Source organism: Mytilus californianus, unplaced genomic scaffold (assembly GCF_021869535.1).
Source record: "Mytilus californianus isolate M0D057914Y unplaced genomic scaffold, xbMytCali1.0.p SCAF_2, whole genome shotgun sequence".
NCBI classification, from domain to species: Eukaryota; Metazoa; Mollusca; class Bivalvia; order Mytilida; family Mytilidae; genus Mytilus; species Mytilus californianus.
Window position 1 is genome coordinate 51,472,213 of NW_026262668.1, and position 21,260 is coordinate 51,493,472.

At 31.3% G+C, this 21,260-nt stretch overlaps 1 protein-coding gene across 2 annotated transcripts in view; it reads left to right on the forward strand.

Annotated features, from left to right (window-relative positions):
- LOC127729971 (tetratricopeptide repeat protein 28-like) overlaps positions 1-14,101 on the forward strand; it is a 30,945-nt gene extending 16,844 nt beyond the window's left edge. Inside the window, exons 12-20 of one of the 2 annotated variants that reach the window (XM_052237971.1) lie at positions 275-500; positions 1,218-1,303; positions 1,553-1,710; positions 2,621-2,732; positions 3,053-3,118; positions 3,704-3,780; positions 6,034-6,112; positions 8,118-8,132; positions 11,505-14,101. In XM_052237971.1, coding sequence (XP_052093931.1) covers positions 275-500; positions 1,218-1,303; positions 1,553-1,710; positions 2,621-2,732; positions 3,053-3,118; positions 3,704-3,780; positions 6,034-6,112; positions 8,118-8,132; positions 11,505-11,750 — 1,065 coding nt within the window. In that variant the 3' untranslated portion in view covers positions 11,751-14,101. The remainder of the gene's footprint in view (positions 1-274; positions 501-1,217; positions 1,304-1,552; positions 1,711-2,620; positions 2,733-3,052; positions 3,119-3,703; positions 3,781-6,033; positions 6,113-8,117; positions 8,133-11,504) is intronic. The other variant, XM_052237972.1, reaches the window with a different exon arrangement.
- The last annotated feature ends 7,159 nt before the right edge of the window (positions 14,102-21,260 follow it).

The following is a 21,260-nucleotide window of genomic DNA, read 5'->3' on the forward strand; positions in this document are numbered from 1 at the left end:
TACCTTATAGGCGAATTTACACTTTGGGTTATTTAGCTGAATTGTCTCTGAATGACTCTAGATCTAGGTCTGAATAATCCTTTGACATCATGCAACAATCAGATTTAATTATGACGCCAAATGTTTATATTTGTGATGAAATATTTTGTAGGAATTTGTGTGTGACTTCAAGTAATGGCAGACAATATGCATACAAATGTAAATATGTCTTATTCTCACAATTGTTTAACATTTGTATAAGGATATTTTACTGGTTGTTTTCTTTTATTTATAGTTGGATAGTGCACTGAAAAGACTACACACCCAGGATAACAATCGACAGATAAGTTTAGTGACGGACAACCTCCTACACAGTAGATCTGGTCTTGACTTACTTAAATTGCTGGGATTTCATTTCCAAGCAAAAGCTGAAGATATTATGCAACCATATGTGGTTTATCCACATTGGAATAAAGATGATCTGCTGATCCCAGTTTATGATGCTCTTAGATCTATTATAGGTAAAACTTTATACATATATTAAAATTTTTGTGTCTTTTTTTTAGAATGTATAATTCTTAATATAGAAGCAACTGTCAATTGATACCTTAATCATTTTTCAAACTTTTTCACCTAATTAGATTTATAGTTTTCAATTCACGTTATTTTAGTTGGGAGTTATGTCCCTTGGGATCTATCTAGTGGATAAACTGGTTGATTTTCTTATTTGGCTTACCACATTAAAACATGTGATACATGCAGGTCTGATAACAGATCCATCCCAGATTGTTGTGATGAACTAAGAAAGTTTTAAAACAATTAAAAGTGTTCAGAAAAAAACTTTTTCGTAAGTCTAGCATGAACTAAGAAAGTTTTAAAACAATTAAAAGTGTTCAGAAAAAAACTTTGTCGTAAGTCTAGCAGTCCAAATAATTACTTAAACAAGTAAAATTTGGTTGATTTGTGAAGAAATTTGTACACTTTGACCTCCAACATTTGGGCAAAGGGAAATAACCCATAATTAAATTATATCAATCGAAAAAATTCTATCTCATACTTTTATTTTTTTAATCTTTATAGCTCATTACTTTATTATTCAGATTTTTCTTTTCTTTTTTTCACTTGTTGGATTTATTTACAAATTTGATAGTAATTTCATACCCTTTCCCTCAAATAAAATGTAATGGATCTTTAGGTTGTTATAACTACCAGATGTAAGTCTTTGATTTTTTTTCTAGATATATCAGAAGACAAAGACTGCACACAGGCTTTACATGACATACTGCCTGCACCACAGGAACAAATATCACTCTTTGTTGACTTGGTAGGTATTGAGTTATCTCCACTTTGTTGAACTGTCCCCCTTTTTATGGAATTTACACCTATGTCACAACCATATTGTTGTTCATTTTGAACATTTATTTTAGTATATTTCTAACTAAAACATGTTGAATCCCAAAGTATCACACTTTAGTCAATTTATATGGAATTATTGTCAAGAATTGTTTTCAACATAAATACTTTCCACTTAAAATACCAAAGTTTAGTAGTAACTAGATTTAAATCTTTGCAGCTTGCCATTACAAAGCATGCACCAGAGATACAACTGAAAGTGTCTGACTTGTCTGTTCGACCATTATGGCAAAATGTCAAAGCCAGGAAAGTGTTGATGAATTCTGGTTTTCATCAGATTGGTATGATCCTCAACTTCAACAGGACTCCATTATACAGGTAATGTCTAATCATATACCTCTGTTTATATGTTAGTCCTTTTAGTCATTACTAAGATTATTTTAAGCATTAATCCTTAAATTTACCGGGAATGTGAATTAAAAGGAGATTGTAATTCAAAAGATATGTTTCTACCTGCGTTGCCGGCCAAGTAACTGCTGGACTAAGTCTGTCTGTCTGTACCTCCTTCAGTCTGAAAGACTTTGGGTAGAAAACTTTTGTCAAAGTTTTCTTGGCTTGCATGGAAGGGAATGGTTTTATATTAAGTCTGCAGCTTGATAATGATGAGTTGTAGTATGTAAGCAATTTTAACATCTGCAGTGCAGCCACTATCTGTTTGCACATAGTTTGAAATTTTACAACATTCATCATTGTACAGAAAAGTTTTGTCAAACTTTTATTGCCTTCAATGAAAGGGAATGATCAGTTATTCTTCAGTATACATACAACCTCAATCAGTTGTATGCAATGACGAAGGTCCAGACTTGGTATTGGTCTTAATAAACTTTGAACAACTAATTTTTGGTTTTTGTATTTTAAATGTATTTATTTTGTTGCTGTCCAAACTTCTAGCCATGAATGTATCTTATGAACATTATTTCAGAAAAAAGTGCTTACTTTACAATAATTCTAATGTTATAAGTACTTATCTTATTACATTGTTGAGCTTCAAGGCAACCCAAAGGTTTATGCATGTATAAACCTGTTTCATGACGTCACCAATATTAATTCCTAAGCAATCAAAATAGTTCTGTAATTGTTTAAGAAACATTTTATCTTTGCATATTCTTACAACAAAAAACTATATATTCTCTTGCAAGTAGTTAATAAAAGTAAACTGATACAGAAGTTCGACATTCTTGTATGATTTTGGTTGTGATATAATTTTAGTGTAAATTATTTCTTTCAGACGACTCATGACATCAGTTCTACAGTTTTTCCTGGCTGTAAGCGCACACAAGAGTCAAGTGCTATTGTATAGATTAGATGTCAACTTATTAGGAAAGCCAAGTATTTCTAAGGTAGATAGATTGCCTTTCTGCAAAATCTTAATTTGAATTCAATACAAACTTTTTATGATGGTTTCAAAACAATTTGAGGACAATATTAAGCAGACGCCACATACATTAATTATATTTCACAATGCAAAATGATAATATAATAAATGATATAAGGTCATGCATGATTCTTAGTTTTTTAAATTATACTAGTAGTTTCAGTAACACTAAATCCAACAAGTAAGAAATGGATAAGCTTTTCATAGAGTCATGAAATTTGAAGAATATTTATAGAAATTGTACACTAAGTTTTGAAAAATAAAGTTTGATATTTTTATTTATAGAGTTCTCAGTTTATAGAAGCTGGAAAATTGCCATCACTGACACCATTGATTCTCCCAAGAAATCAGGTTTGTAAATAAAAACTCTAAATTTAGTTCTTTCGTCTTTATTATATGGGTCGTGGAAAAGTTCCCACTCTCTTGCAACATTTAATGGGATAAAGTAAAAATATCATAAAAATGGAGAGAAGACACCAAGGGGCTATCAAAAAACATAAGTCCAATAAAAGCAGACAACAATTTGGCCAAAAGAAAAAACAAGGAAAAGACAAACAACAATAACAAAACATTTCACAGAAAACTAAAGATTAAGCAACATGAACCCCACCAAAAACCTGGTGCAACCCGAAGGGTAAGCAGTTTTTGCTCTACATGTGACACCTGTGATATAGATTACATAGACACATCGAATCCCTGGTAATATATTTTTTGGTAAACTTTTCCTGGCAACCAAGAAGCTAAAGAAAAGTAACATTTGAATGTTTTGAAATTTGAAGAAATTTGCCAAGTCAAAAATTATCGGTATATCTCATTTTGCTTGTTTCTTTTCATATACAAAATTTGTGTGTCAATATAAATGTGAAAATATTTATTTGTATCAAAGATTTTAAGTATGATTAGTGGTTAATCTATAATTTATATCAATTGATACAGTTGAGAATGAGCACACCTTGGTTGAGTCGAGCAGAAAGAACCGAGGAAATGGATGAAAAAATCAAGTTGGCCAGGAGGTATTTACATACTGTGGAATTCACTTATTTTCATGGGATCTAATTTTCATGAATTGAGGAACAATTAAATTTTCGTTGATATTAGATTTCATATAAAAATAAGAAGATGTGGTATGATTGCCTATGAGACAACTCTCCACCATAGACCAATTGATGTAGAAGGATAGCAACTATAGGTCACATATTTGCCAAAACAGTATACAATTGAACATTTAAATTCTTTGAACATTTAAATTCTTGGTTTACCTTTAACCACGAAATCTATGAAAATTGGTACCCAGCAAATAACAGTACTCAGTACTTAAAGTATTTTCTAACTGCATAAACTGCAGTCTGTGATTAATAATATTAATGATAATAATTATTAAGAGGGTTACACAGTTAGCTATTAAACTAATCTTCCCTGAGGCCCTCATAAAATACATTGACATCTAACAAACAGAAATTTACAAAATAATCAAACAAACACACACATAAGAAAAATCATATAAGAAATTGTTATGAAATATACAATTTTCAAACTGGTAAAAATGATGAATTCATTTAGTATTGGCATCATTCAAATTACCGCAACAATGTTTAAAGTTATGGTAAGTGTGTGAAAAATTAATACTGGTATGTATATAGAATTACACAGCTTCTTAATGTCCCAACAAGTAATTATGCCCCATTTATGGGCATTATGTTTTACGGTCTGTGCTTCCGTTTGTTCGTCCGTTCGTCTGTCTGTCCAGCTTCAGGTTAAAGCTTTTGGTCATTTTACTTTTTAGGTTAAAAATTTTGCTCAAGGTAGTTTTTGATGAAGTTGAAGTCCATTCAACTTGAAACTTAGTACACATGTTCCCTATGATATGATCTTTCTAATTTTAATGCCAAATTAGAGTTTTGACTCCAATTTCACGGTCCACTGAAAATAGAAAATTATGGTGCGAGTGGGGCATCCGTGTACAATGGACGCATTCTTGTTTTTTAAATCTTTTTTGAATGAGCTTGTACTTGAGGTCGATTTTTTCAGGGATATTGGTAAGTTATTCCATAAAATAGATCCTGAATATATAAAAGATTTCTTATACAGCTCTGTTTTGGCTTTTGGAACTTATGGCTATAAGACGTATTCCTCAAACAATATTGGTTACTTTCTGGCATTTCTTTAAATATTTCAGTTGAATTAACAGGGACTTCATTCTTAATGCATTTATGCATCAAAACAGATTTATGGTATGAATTTCTGTTTTCTACTGTCATCCACCCAAGTTGTTTAAACAGGGGGTGCTGACGCTGAAAGTGGATCAGCATCTAAAATTAGTTTTGCAGCCCTTTTCTGCAATTTTATTATTCTTACTAGCTCATTTTTAGCACAACCACTCCAAATATTTGGCACACATATGCCACTGTGTTCAAGTTTATTTCACATATCTAATTAGGGCTTTACTTTACAGTAATTTCACCCTATATCACTATTGTGACCAGAAAAATATATCTGATGGAAAATTGTCTAACCAAAAGAAGTTCGAAAATGCTTGTCAGATGAAAATAAATACAAACCCATTTTCTATGTTTAGATAAGTGATATTATGAATGAGGTTTGATTTGGTACTGTCTACCAGCATATAAAAATGTCTTTTGAATGGAGATGTTTGAACAATGTTTATTCCTTACTGTGGATTCATTTATTTTTGTCGATACCAATTTTCGTGGATTGAGGAAATATTGTATTTTTGTGGATATTTGATTTTGTGGTTTTGCACAATTCTGCATACAAGCCTTAAGAAATTATGTATTTTGTTGAACTTTTAAAATTGTGGTTTAAAAAACCCATGAAATCCACGAAAATTGGTATACAATAATAATTTGATTTTGGATGTAACAGGTCTTCTGATTGGCTGAAAGTTTTCTGTCTATCAGCTCATAGACATAATTTTGTCATGTGACTATAACGTCATCAATGTTTTTTCATGATTTACTCCTTAAAATTGGAATTTAGAATTAAATTATAAGGAAAGACAGTAATATTTTTTCTGTCTATTCAAAGTAACATAAAAGATGTGGTGCACACTTTTAAATAACCTCAAAAATGTGGTGCACACTTTAAAATAACATCAAAAATGTGGTGCACACTTTTAAATTACCCGCTATGCAGGTAATCCAGTGTGCACCACATTTTTGATGTTATTTCTTCATAGACAGAAAAAATATTACAGTCATTCCTTAAATGAATTCACAGTATCTATCAATTATAAAACTGTTTTTCAGTAAATCAGACCTGAAAGAGAAGTACCACAACTTTGTTGACAGAGCCAAGACCTGGCACCAGATCACTGTGTCAGCTCAGGTAAGATTTTTACTGAATACACTAAGTTCAAATTTACCATAGAAACCTGAATACACTTAGTTAAAATTTACCATAGAAACATTGTCACATGATGATTAGTCAATAATACTTGTGGTCAGTGATCTCCCTTTATATCAGAATATTGATTACCAAATGATATCATGTGACCTAAAGATTTCCTTTCTAATTGTTATTTAAATCTATTTATCTTTTTGTTGATTTTTTAAGGGAGTGAGGTTGTTAAAGGCAGCATTTTTTTTTTTTTACATTTTGTATAAAGGAATGTACAAATGTAACTGAAATACTAAATCATAGTTTTCAATATGTATTTGTTTTTTTGTTGTTGTTGGTAAAGCTGCTTTTCATGTAGATAAAAGAAGACAAAGTATATATGTTTAACAAACTCTGTCTCGCATGCAGGTTGATCAGTTGTTGAAAGGAAGTATTGCAAAAGTTGTTAGCAATTGAAATCAAAAGAGCATAGGTGAAACTTGCTCATTTAAGTTACTTTATAGCCTTATTTGCATACCGTCTGATCTATTGGATTTCAACAGCATTTTTTCCCCCAAGTATTTTCTGAAGCATACTGAGTAGAATTTATCACTTGCAAGAAAATTTGTAAAAAAAGAGTTGTCTTACCTTTAACATATGTGATGAGATTATAATGTTGTGAGAGACAAGCTTCTTTGCATCACTGGACATCATAAATGCATTAAGCACAAGAAACTTAAAATCGGAGCATGAATATCTTTCCATGGCAAATCTAAAAATGTATTCACAGTTGGTTGTATTAGCATATCATGTTTTGTAGAAAAAAACTTATGCATTAAAAAGAAAGACTTTTCTGTAGTCCTAGGTGTTTAAAATATTGCTAGTTCTAGATTTTTAGATGAAATATTTAGGAAATGTGAAATGTTTTGAAGCTAGGATGTATATAAATTAGAAATTGCAGTGTAACTGTAAACAAGACAGTTCACCATTGGCTAAGAAACATTTAGGTATTACTTTCCGAATGTAATCAATGATCAACAATCATAGCATAGGACGAGTTATATGTTATTAAAGTCTATGGTAAACAAATTTGGAATTAAGAAGAAACAAGCAATAAACGACAATACAAACAAGAGCAAATTGATATATAGAAAAATAATGGAAAGCATTGGAATACAGCATCATGACTTGGCACAGACACATCTCAAATGTCATGTAGTTAAACTAGTTTGTGAGCACTCAGCCCTACCAGGTACAGTGAGACAGTTTTTAGACAATAACTAAAAATAACACTGCCAAAACCATACAAACATGGAACAATACAGTCACACCTGCACAATTTCTACTGACCAATCAACAAGAAAATGTGAATTTAAAAAGAAGGCATTGGTTCTTTCTAAAACATAAAGACTTTTCAGACCAAGAAATCAGCTAGTATGCCCCAAATGGATTTAATGCAAAATGGCACCACAACATGATGAAAGTATGATGCATTACAATGTCATATATGTAAGACAAAGGAATTCATTGCATTCATTTTGAAACTTTAGTATCTACAACAATAATTTACCATGATACAAAATATTTTTACATAAAAATAAGATGGCAATTGTGATAAGCATACAAAATATCAATATCCATCAGAATGTCTGCAAAAAAAGGCACAACTTTATTTTAAGATGGGTATTTAAAAAAGTGACAAATATTAAAAAATATTCCGTCTAATGAAGCAAGGAAAAAATTGCTTCATACTTTGTCAATCAAAATCATAAAGTAAATTTTTCATTGCATTAAATAACATTAAAGAATAAATGTAAGATTAGAAAAGATAAATTTGAATGAAAGAAAAAAAGAAGAGGGTTCTCATTTTTTTACTTCTAAAGTTGTACCATACAGGCCATAGACAAATGATTGAAAAATATTAAATAAGAATACAGAGCTAGATTTTAGATTCAATATTTTCAAGTTTTGCTGTATAATGCATTAACATTGCTTGTGCTACTTTGAATTTTAGACAGAGGAAACAGAGGTAAGGGAGATAACTGCATGCTGTTATGCACAACCAATCATTGTAGAACTTATTTTTATCATTGCTGACATTATGAATGTATATATCACAAGTCATTATGGTCATGATAATAGAAAAAAGATATCAAAATTCCTTCTCTTTTTTAGGTCTAAAAAGTTTAAACTTAAATTCCATTTTTGGTATAAACATCACAGGCTAAATTTAAGTTTGAAATTGAATTTATTTTTTTATCTTTTAAAAGACATTTGTGTACTGTTTACGACAACTTCAATTTGTTTAAGGGTATTTGAAACTGATGTTAAAAAAAACATTGTTTTGAATGACTTCTGTTTTTAAAAGTAAATGTATGAAATACATCAAAATTTTGTGAAAAACTAGAAAGTCGTGAGGTCTGTTTGCTTGTTTTTGAGATACAAACAATTTAAAAATTTGAATTTTATATCAGAAAAAGAGGTCTCTTGATTTATGACATCAAATCTAATGGAAGAAATGAAGGTTTTACTATATAAAAAAAATACACCAGAAATAACAAGAATTTCAAAATATTTTACCATATATTAAAGTGAATTTAAGATGTAAGTTTTAAAGAATAAGTTTACCTGTGAAGAATTTTTAATGAATAGAAGTAATAGGGGTTACCCAATATTTTTGAAAACCTGAGAAACAAACAGCTGTAGGTGTATGGTTCACAGTAACATGTGCCAATAATATTTATGTTGTAAAACAGTGAATAGATTTCTGTTGATAATCATGCATGTTATAATGATTTTCTTAGTTTTAATTTTGAATCATTCCATCAAATTTGACTTCTTTAATCCTGCTTTGATGTTGTGAAAAAATAATTCATTATTGTAATCAGCATGTAAAAAAAAAAATTATTTCATATTCATTGCTATAAATGTTTTCTCAGTACAGTATTTTTGTTAAAACTTTCCATAGTTTTAACTTAGTCTTGACAAGAAGAGTTAACTGTACATGTATTACATTTAATCCATTTAGCTCAATCTGAAATTTTTGTTAATCCAACAATATCAATATTATATTTTAAAAAATATTTTCAACTGTAGTATTCAATAGCTGTGTTACTGCAGATGAAATGTGATAAAAGAAGGATTAAAAGTTATAGAAATTATCTTTTTGTATCCAGTTCACAAATTATATAGCACATCATGTCAAAAATAAATTCTTGAAATAAACACTACCTTCCTTTTCAGAATTTCTTTTGAAGTGACTTCATTTCCTCTACCTGTACATAATTGCATGTTGCCTTAACTAGAAGGAAAAGATACCCCCCTTTTCCATTCTTCATACATTCTTAGAAATATCCCTGGTTATTATCATGAGATGTAACTGTGTGTAGAAATAGATTATAACAATTAAAACACCCTAGAGTTATGGCCCTTTAGTAAGTAAAATAGTTACAATTTCAAAAAACCCTAACCATTAGAGTTAGAAGTTTATTTTATTGTATTTTGATTGAATTTTATGTATTTCTTTGCCTAACAGCTATAACCAGTGCCCAAATTCATGATTTTGCTAAAGTTTCATAAAGTCCATCATGCGTGCTGCTTGAATTGTAATTTTATGATTAATAATCATAAATATTCAATTTTGCATGACATTCAATGTTAAAAACTTATACCAAAACAAACAGTCATCATGCATATTTTTGACTTTGTGTTTATTTATGCAAAAGCTAATTCATAGCTCAACTGACCTTTATTTGAAAAAAATTTAAAAAATGAAGTGTTTCAACTACTAGTGTTTTTAAGAATAAAGTTGTTACATTACATATACATATAAATAGACTATGGGGTATTTTTAATTATCTGAAGTACAACATCCTATACCTATAGTGTTACAAAATTGGCGTTTTCCATATTCATCCTGCATTATGTCTAAGTACAGTCATATTGGGTCAAGGTTAGCTGTATTGGCTTGAGGCACAGGAGTTAAATTCCTCTAGATGTACTTTCATTTAAATTTTAATCCTAAAATGTCATACATATTTACTTTGTATGATTTGTTTATGATCCTGCAATGATTTCAAGCATGTTACATTACTGAGCAGTGGGTTTGATACAAGTTTGTGTTTGATTTTGGTTCACCTACTTTTTGGTGGAATGGCAACACTTAGACTGAATGATTTTGATGAACAATATAGCAATCATAACGCACCTTTTATTTTGTTGTGGGAATTTTTTCTTGATTTTAGGTATTGCCTGATATTGATTTGATTTATTAATGTTTATAGTAAATATGTAAAGGGTAAAAAAAATCAAATATGCTGAAATTTTAGGATTTTAAGCTCTTTTCTGGAATAACCTGTATCAGGATTGAAAATTAAAAAGATATATTGCTGGTAATATATAAGATTGTAACTTGAACCATATTCCAAGGGCCACTGGCTTTTATTAAGTTTTCCTTCCAAGTTTACTTTGATCAAATTTAAAGTTTAGTTTTCAGATACTAAGTGGTTTACAATGATATAATTTCGGTGAACCTTTGTGAATTTCAGAGCCTGTTATCTAAAGATGGTCAATTGAGACTGACCTACATATCTTTCTTCCTACGTTAAGTAGGTGGCTCAGACATAATTTGTCTGCCTCATTGAATTATGATAAGTTTAATGTCCAAATAATAAGTGACCTACAATGATACAACTTAAAGGAAGGTTGTATCTAGGGGAGCCTCTGACAAAAAAAATCACCTGGTCATTGTATGCTTTAGTTATTTGTTCTTGTTGATCTGTCCAATTCTAAGTGACCTAAATGCAGTCATATTTACATTGAAGTATTAGTAACATTTTACTTTAATATACATACCTGCCAACTGTCACTATTTGCGGGGGATTTTCCCCATGGAGGCTCACAAATGGAAATTTTGAAAGAGCAATTTTGTCCATAATTTTAAACAAAACAATTAAATTTACAATGGCTATAGGTTTGTTAAAGTATGGAGAAGCCAAAAAACAACATTAAAATATATTTGAAGGCCCCCATGAAGGTTTTGTAGGACTATAAGAGCCATCTTGCACGTAAAACCCCCATGGGCATTTTGAAAAGTTGGCAGGTATGAATATATTTTGATTTTATAGGGTTTATTGAGCCATTTTTTGGGAGAGGTAGACTTTGTAATTGCAGACAACATTTGTATGTTTTAATCTTAAAATGAAAGTAATTAATGACTATGAATTTCATCCAAAACTAATTTTCAGAATCAATTTAACCATATATTTATTTTCAGAATCAGTTACTTTATTTCAGAGTTCTGCAATGAGTATTACTAACAAAGGGTTAAAGTTGTAATTGTGAGCTCATATACTTTATATCCTATTACCTAATATTTTGTTTACAATAATTGTTTTTATAGGCTAATGAAGAACTAGCCAAGTATGGAAGACCAAAGTCAACTCCTAACAAGGTCAAAGTTCAACCTGGAGCCTCAGCATCACTTGAAAGAATTCCTTTGAAGAAGGAAAGATTAATGGTTATTCCAGAGGTCGATCAGAGGCGTGATTATGCACACTTTGTGTTACAACAAAGACTTAGTAACATTGATGTAAGACACAAAAATGATGTCATGAAACTGTACTTACCATATATACAAAGTACATAAGAAAGACATGGCAGTTATAAATGAGGGTCTGGGTGGAATTTACAGATTTATAGATATCATGAAACTTTACCTACCATATATACAAAGTACATAGGAAAGACATAACAGTTATAAATGATGGTCTGGTGGAATTTACAGATTTATAGAGAATAAAGGGGTGCTAAAATGTAGTAAAGAGTAGAAAATGATTGACAAAACAATTAAGAATTGAAAAAATGGCCATAAAAATTAAAGAATACAGAGATGAGGACATCCCAATTAGACCCTTATTTATTACAGTGACTATTTTCTAAGGCAAAAGTTTTTATTTACATTTTCAGTCCTTATGTAAGCAAACAAAAGTTGGTTTGTAGCCCACAAAACTAAAGTTACATTATAACAGGAAAAATTAGAATGTGTTGTTTTTTTTCAACTGTGTTTTCATTAAGAGCTGTTTTGGTTTTTTGTTTGTTGATAATATTTGTGTTTTTTTTTTGTTTGATTCATTTAAGCTTTATTCATTCCATTTATTGACTAATGGGGGGATTTTCAGTGAAACACAACAAATGTCCATTTCCAAAATAAAATATAACTAAAATTAAAAGTATACGTTAATTGCTATTCTTAGAAAAATTCCCTCCAGACAGGTTAAGTAAAATCCATTCCCAATGATTTTATGCACTTTACTTTTGAAAAAAGATATTATTTTATAAAATAATAGTAAAATATAATTTACATGTTCAAATTAACTGTGATACTTTGACACACTGCTGTTTATATTTTTTACTTGTTGTTTTTGTTAGGGTATATGTTGTCCATTTGACTTGTCCTTAGAAGTGATTTTTTTTTTTAAATAAATTTACTAATCCTGACCATTATACATGTTTATATGAGAACTTGTTTAACAAAATGTTATCTAATATTCAGTGTTTAGCTTGTTTTGTAAGTTTAATTTTTTGTTTGTTTGTAAGATTCTGGTAGTATTCTCAATCTGCAAAAATTGTTACCCATGAAAACTAATGAATCCACAGAAAGTTATTTTCTCTAAGTTCACAATGAAAAATAAAACATGCTGATTTAATTGCAAAGAACTGAATCTTAAATTAAAAAAAAGTTAAAAGACAATTCTGTGTTCCAGTATATCTGTGATACACTTAACCAAAATTTTTAAAATTTTTTAAAAATTGTGACAATAAGGCTGGTAGATGGCAATAAATGTCTGGTACATCACATCTTGAGAACCCTGATATCACCATAAACACCTCATACTTAGGATGACAGGTATTTCCACTTCTTTTTTAAGGATGTACTTAGTTGAATTAAAAAATCTAGAATTTAAAATTGATACTATAAGTCAGAAGAGCATTAGTTAAGGAACAAAATAAGCTAATAATATTGATAGGCTATGGAGCTTCTTTTCGAGATAGTTAATTTAAAAAAAAATGGCGGGAAAGGCTGACTCGTACTTTTACCTTATATTTGCATTGGTATTATTTGGGTCTCAAATCGAAAGAAAAGAAATCTAGAATCTGCTTAAATTTTGGTTAATGACCTTTTATGAGCTATTGAAGTCTTATATGAAAAAAAAATGGGGTGTTATGGGGCAAAATATTTTACCCTGTATCGTAGGCAAAAAATGAAGGAGTCCGAACATCTGACAAAAATTCCTAAACCTGACCCAAGTACATCCTTAAAGCCAGATTTTGATAAAACATCATTTAAATGCATGTTTTGAGTAGCTGACGTATACTATGGACACAAAAATGACACTTAAAATTGAATTAAATAACTAGTATTTGTTTATACCCACCTACAATAGTAGGGGTGACATTTATAAGTGTTCCGGTCTGTGTGTCCATCTCATATCTGGTTAAAGTTTTTATTAAGGTAGTCTTCTATAAAGTTGTGTATGCATCAACATGAAACTTAGCACACATGTCCAAAATGATGTGAACTTTTTAAAATGTATTCAAAATTTAAAGGGGTTTTGAACAAGATTTCACAGATCCCTCAACATGGAAATGCAGAGGGAGATTAAGGGAGGTGGGTGTTGGGCCCCAACCTAATGAAGCTACATATATGGTTAATGCATAGACTTTTACTTGTCCCATTCCTAACATTTCTTAGTATGGGGCCCCTTTCTTCAAGATCCTGGATCCACATCTGAAATGAGATAGTCCCATGGACATATACTCTAGTTTAATTTGTCTTTGTTTCATTCACTTGTTTTTTGTTCTAATATAGGAACTAACTATAAGTATTATTTTTTTGTTTAGTTTTGTTTTGTAAAGTTTAATTTCTACTACTGTTATCTTTATAAAATGATTTATTTTTTACATGACACATTGCGATATAAAAGTATACTGAAACTTTTTGTGTGTTTGATTTTGTTTAAATGAATCGATATGTGGGATTTATGTAATAGACAGCAACCTAGAGACACAAACAAAAACAAAAAAACATCAGCAGGTCAACATTACTTCATATAAATTTGTACACTAAAGACAGGTGTATAATTTTTGTGGTATAATTGCTAGTGAGCACTGAATGGTCAAGATTACATTCATTTTGCATTGGGAACTAAAAATTAAACATTGCATTGTATAAAGCATTGGGAGGCAACATTATGAATTGGAGATATCTTCCTTTGTCAGTAATTGTTGTTGGTTAACAGCCATTGTGGACAAAGATTACAATTTTATTTTATCAGTGCTATCATTGATAATTTTAGAACAGATAGATTCATGCACAATGCACAACTTATGTAATTTTCTTAACAATATAAAAATAAGGAGATGTGGTATGATTGCCAATGAGACAACTATCCACCCAAGTTCAAATGAAGTGGATGTAAGCAATTATAGGCAACCATATGGCCTTCAACAATGAAAAAACCCATACTGTATAGTCAGCTATAAAGTGCCCCAACATGAAAAATATGAAACAATTCAATTGAGAAAACTAAAGGCTTAGCTTATAACAAAACAAGTTACGCACAACAAATATGACAAATATGAACCAAAGACAACCACTGAACTACAGGCTCCTGACTTGGGACAAGCACATAAAGAATGTGGCAGGGTTAGACATGTTTGTGAGTGCTCAACCCTCCCCTTACCTGGGACAGTGGTGTTACAGCACAACATAAGAACAAACTATAAAAATCAGTTGAAATTGGCTTAACTCATCAGAACGATACAAAGCAGAAACACATCTTACAAAAACACAGACTGGTTGTGGAAGTATTGTTATACTCATGCACATCATTTTGTAACTTGAATATCTTATTTATTTCATTAATTGATGGATTGATTGGTGTTTAACGCCATTATCCGCACTATTGTGCTATTTCATGGCTTTCAGTTTTTTTTGGTGGAGGAAGCAGGAGTACCTGGAGAGAACCACTGACCTTCAGTAGGAAAACTGACAATCCTTATCAACTAAGATTGGAGTCGAGCTCCTGCCACGTTATTTCATTGATTAACTTCTTGAAATGTATGCTGGCCGGTACTTGGATGTATAACATGTTGTGATCAGTGGACTATAATTTTGTTGTTCTTAAAAGTAGGGATAAGGTTTGAAAAAGATCAAGCCAGTCCCATAAGGATTTTGATTGTATGAATATGATGATAACATTCATGTTTTGGTATGGGAAACCCCCAAAAAATAACTCAAATTCAAAATTGAAATAGCAGGTGCACAACTCTTAGTCCTGTAGAGAGACACTGAATTCTGTCAAGCCATTTTCAATGAGTTGCTGATTAACAAACAGGTTCACACAGTAATGGCTAATAGCTCCCATAATTTGGTATAGGCAACCACATAAATAACTCAAATATTAGAATAGCAGGTCAAGCTGTTTTTATGGAGTGCTGGTTCACAAAGTGTGACATAGTCCACAATTTAGACAACCGAAGTGATCCTTATGTGTCAAGTAAGCTTAAAGTGTCTAAGGCAACACAATAATTACAGATGGTCTAGAACAAGGCTTTGATACTTTGTCTTGAAAATAATGAAATTCTCATATCTCCATGTTTATAACAAAAACATACACTCTTCCTCCTACATGAATGATAGACCTTTCAGAGTAAAATACTGTGAAAGTACTTTTATTCGTAGGATACCAATTTTCATGGTTTTCGTGGATGGCTTTCTCCAATAATTTAAGTGTCCAACGAAATATAACAACTGTTGTCCAAATCAAGACACGGAAAGATCCCAATACATCAAATATACAACTTAAGACAGTATTATACTCATTTAATCTCTAAAAATACTAAACTGTACGACTTTTAACCTTTTAGTTCTCATGACAAATTAGTTTTGATCGATGAAAGTCAGACTTCCAGAAGCGTTCATTTTATCTCTTCATAATTCTCATACAAAAAAATATCATATTGGGCTTGATTTTTTTATTTTATAAGACTTAATTCTACAATTCAAAGTACATTTGTAGCACTTTTTTAAGTAACTGTTTTCTTAAAGTGACATGTTAATGGCCCAATTAACATCTTTGATCCTTAATCTGTTGATCATTCGATCTTGGGTTAATAAATGTCATCACTTTTGATTACACATGTGCAACAATTAAAATGTTTACTTTGCAATTTCCGTCAATCGAGACAATTTGTAAGCATAAATGAATCAGCATATTTCCGAAAGCAATTATTTTATTTAAAATTTGATGAATATTTTCAGTAATGAAAGACAAACAAGTCAGTGAAAATGAATACCTTATTTTACAATGTCCCTCAAATCATTATAAAACAAAATATGATTATTTTCAAGAATCTTCGTTTCTTTATATAGCTTCAAATTTTTCACTCGATTTTTTTAGACAAGAGTGCAAACGCTATAATGTCTCTCCTTCTTTACTAATCATTGATATTATGTTGATAGTCCTAAATATAAAGCTTTATTACAACTGTCACATAAACTTAACATTAACCAAGTAAACTAAACATTGACCAATGAACCATGAAAATGAGGTCAAGGTCAGATGAACCATGCTAGGCAGGCATGTACAGCTAACAATTCTTCCATACAACAAATATAGTTGACCTATTGCTTATAGTTTAAGAAAAACAGACCAAAACACAAAAACTGAACACTGAGCAATGAACCTTGAAAATGAGGTCAAGGTCAAATAAAACTTGCATGACTGACATATAGATCATAAAATATTTCCATACACCAAATATAGTTGAACTATTGCATATACATGTAGTATTAGAAAAAAAGACCACAACTCAAAAACTTATCTTTGACCACTGAACCATGAAAATGAGGTCAAGGTCAGATGACACCTGCCAGCTAGACATGTACACCTTACAATCATTCCATACACCAAATATAGTAGACCTATTGCATACAGTATAAGAAAAACAGACCAAAACACAAAAACTTAACTATAACCACTGAACCATGAAAATGAGGTCAAGGTCAGATGACACCTGCCAGTTGGACATGTACACCTTACAGTCCTTCCATACACCGAATATTCTAGACCTATTGCTTATAGTATCTGAGATATGGACTTGACCACCAAAACTTAACCTTGTTCACTGATCCATGAAATGAGGTCGAGGTCAAGTGAAAACTGTCTGACGGGCATGAGGACCTTGCAAGGTACGCACATACCAAATATAGTTATCCTATTACTTATAAAAAGAGAGAATTTAACATTACAAAAAATCTTAACTTTTTTTTCAAGTAGTCACTGAACCATGAAAATGAGGTCAAGGACATTGGACATGTAACTGACGGAAACTTCGTAACATGAGGCATCCATATACAAAGTATGAAGCATCCAGATCTTCCACCCTCTAAAATATAAAGCTTTTAAAAAGTTAGCTAACGCCGCCGCCGCCGGATCACTATCCCTATGTCGAGCTTTCTGCGGCAAAAGTCGCAGGCTCGACAAAAACTAAAATCCAAGAATTTAAGAACCCACAAACACGCAACTTTTGTTCAAACCACGAAAATTGGTATGGATGAATAAAAGTACTTTCACAGTAGTATGTTCATTGATTTCTGAAATTTGCATAGCTCTTGCTTTATTTATGATGTAATTGGAATGGAAATAATATCAGACAGGTGCTACCTGATGAGCTCCTGAAGGTTTTTGGTACATGTTTGTTTTACTTATGATCATACTTTTCAGTATTCAGATATTCAAATTTGCAGGAAATCTTATGCTGTGGGAAATCATGTTGTCCTCTTGGAAAAATCCTGAAAAAAACCCAACAGAATGAAGTTTTCTACCATGTTCTTGGAAGCATGATAAGTACCCCACTAAAGACCAAAAACGATCCTTTCACCATTGTGCTCCCTTGGGAGGCGTATTAGCAAAAACATGAATATCAGGTTCTTGTATTCTGGTTTTTTCAATGACAGTCAAAATTATTTCCTCCTGGTCAACCTGTATTTAAATGCCTAAAGCTTGATAAATTATTAAAATGTTTGTCATGAATATGCATGCCATATTTGCAACTGGATGTAAAGCAGTCAACTAAGCAAAAATTACCTTACACAAATATTTCCCTGTTCATTAAAATGCATAGTTTTGCATACAACCTTGGCTCGTTGAACTATAACTGAAAATCGAAAAAAAAAAAAAAAAAATGCATTTATCTCTTTTATTATCTGAAAAATTACTGATTGAATTCTTTCAAAAAAAGGTGAACATTTTCATACATTATTCAAAGTGGTGTTATATGTGAAAAAATACCAGAAAAAATTGTAACATCATCGCCTTGCAGGCCGTAAGACGTCAATTTTTGACGTTTTTCACTAACAACTAGGTACCGGTAACAAATTTATTATTACTTGTAGACAAAAAACAAAGTCAGTAGCCATATGATTATTTCATATCATTAAAACAGAAATTCATGTATCAACAACATATAGTTTTTGTCGAGCCTGCGACTTTTGTCGCAGAAAGCTCAACATAGGGATAGTGATCCTGCGGCGGTAGCGGCGGCGTTAGCTAACTTCTAATAGCTTTATATTTTAGAAGGTGGAAGATCTGGATGCTTCATACTTTGTATATGGATGCCTCATGTTACGAAGTTTCCGTCAGTCACATGTCCAATGTCCTTGACCTCATTTTCATGGTTCAGTGACTACTTGAAAAAAAAGTTTGAATTTAAATTTGAATATCTGAATACTGAAAAGTATGATCATAAGTAAAACAAACATGTACCAAAAACCTTCAGGAGCTCATCAGGTAGCACCTGTCTGATATTATTTCCATTCCAATTACATCATAAATAAAGCAAGAGCTATGCAAATTTCAGAAATCAATGAACATACTACTGTGAAAGTACTTTTATTCATCCATACCAATTTTCGTGGTTTGAACAAAAGTTGCGTGTTTGTGGGTTCTTAAATTCTTGGATTTTAGTTTTTGTCGAGCCTGCGACTTTTGCCGCAGAAAGCTCGACATAGGGATAGTGATCCGGCGGCAGCGGCGGCGTTAGCTAACTTCTTAAAAGCTTTATATTTTAGAGGGTGGAAGATCTGGATGCTTCATACTTTGTATATGGATGCCTCATGTTACGAAGTTTCCGTCAGTTACATGTCCAATGTCCTTGACCTCATTTTCATGGTTCAGTGACTACTTGAAAAAAAAGTTAAGATTTTTTGTAATGTTAAATTCTCTCTTTTTATAAGTAATAGGATAACTATATTTGGTATGTGCGTACCTTGCAAGGTCCTCATGCCCGTCAGACAGTTTTCACTTGACCTCGACCTCATTTCATGGATCAGTGAACAAGGTTAAGTTTTGGTGGTCAAGTCCATATCTCAGATACTATAAGCAATAGGTCTAGAATATTCGGTGTATGGAAGGACTGTAAGGTGTACATGTCCAACTGGCAGGTGTCATCTGACCTTGACCTCATTTTCATGGTTCAGTGGTTATAGTTAAGTTTTTGTGTTTTGGTCTGTTTTTCTTATACTGTATGCAATAGGTCTACTATATTTGGTGTATGGAATGATTGTAAGGTGTACATGTCTAGCGGGCAGGTGTCATCTGACCTTGACCTCATTTTCATGGTTCAGTGGTAAAAGTTAAGTTTTTGAGTTTTGGTCTTTTTTTCTAATACTATATGCAATAGTTCAACTATATTTGGTGTATGGAAATATTTTATGATCTATATGTCAGTCATGCAAGTTTTATTCGACCTTGACCTCGTTTTCAAGGTTCATTGCTCAGTGTTAAATTTTTGTGTTTTGGTCTGTTTTTCTTAAACTATAAGCAATAGGTCAACTATATTTGTTGTATGGTAGAATTGTTAGCTGTACATGCCTGCCTAGCATGGTTCATCTGACATTGACCTCATTTTCATGGTTCATTGGTCAATGTTTAGTTTACTTGGTTAATGTTAAGTTTATGTGACAGTTGTAATAAAGCTTAAATTTAGGACTATCAACATAATATCAATGATTAGTAAAGAAGGCGAGACATTTCAGCATGTGCACTCTTGTTTAAGAAAAATCTATGAATTAGAAATTGAGAGATTTGATGATTTAAGACAAATTTAAGAAGGTTTTTTGCCGATTTTATGTGCTTTCTATACCAATGGTCACCTGTTTTGAAAGAATTCAGGCAGTAATATTTCATAAAAGAGATAAATGCATTATTTTTTTCGATGTTCAGTTATAGTTCAACAAGCCAAAGTTGTATGCAAAATTTTAGCAAAATCTGACATAGCCCATTTACTGTTCCCTTTTACCTTAAGAACAGCTCTGAAAACCCTGACATGGAAATAACTTGATAAATGGTAAATGATATCAAATACAACAGAACTACCACTCCGCCAAAAGAAAATGAAAATCGCACACAATGTGAATAAATATAAGGATGTCAGAAAAAAACTTAATTTTTATCAAATGCCATAAATGAACACTCGGTACCTTATAAATATATTTCAGATAGTATTTTCAAATTACAAACTGAAGATAATGGTTTTTATTTTATTTTTTATTGCACATGTAATTAGAAAATCATACTATGTAATATTAATATAATATGATAAATATACAACAAATTAACAATATATCAATAACAATAAATTAACCAAAGAAAATTATAGGTTGAAATACCTTGTATAATATGTCATTATTGCAAACCAAATGAAAACTTTTCCACAGATTCATCTCCTATTGGTCAATCTGTTTAAACTTATGTCTGTTCTATTGTCCCATTGAATAAATACATAGACAATAACTGTTTAGTGTCTTTAAATATCAGCTGTATCTGTACGAGGCTGAGAAACAGGTGTAATGCGAGCTTCAGCAAGCTATTACTCCTGTTTTGGGACGAGTACAAATACAGCTGATATTTAAAGACACTAAACAGTTATTGTCTTTATCCTGCAATTTATTTTGTATATTGGTTTTTGCTTTGAAAGACAGAAAAACTCACATTTATTGTATTTATTTTTAATTTAAAATCCTGTGAGGCCCGTGTAGTAATATTAAAATCACACATTCAGCTGAAGATGGGTTTCGCAGAAAAGAATCTCG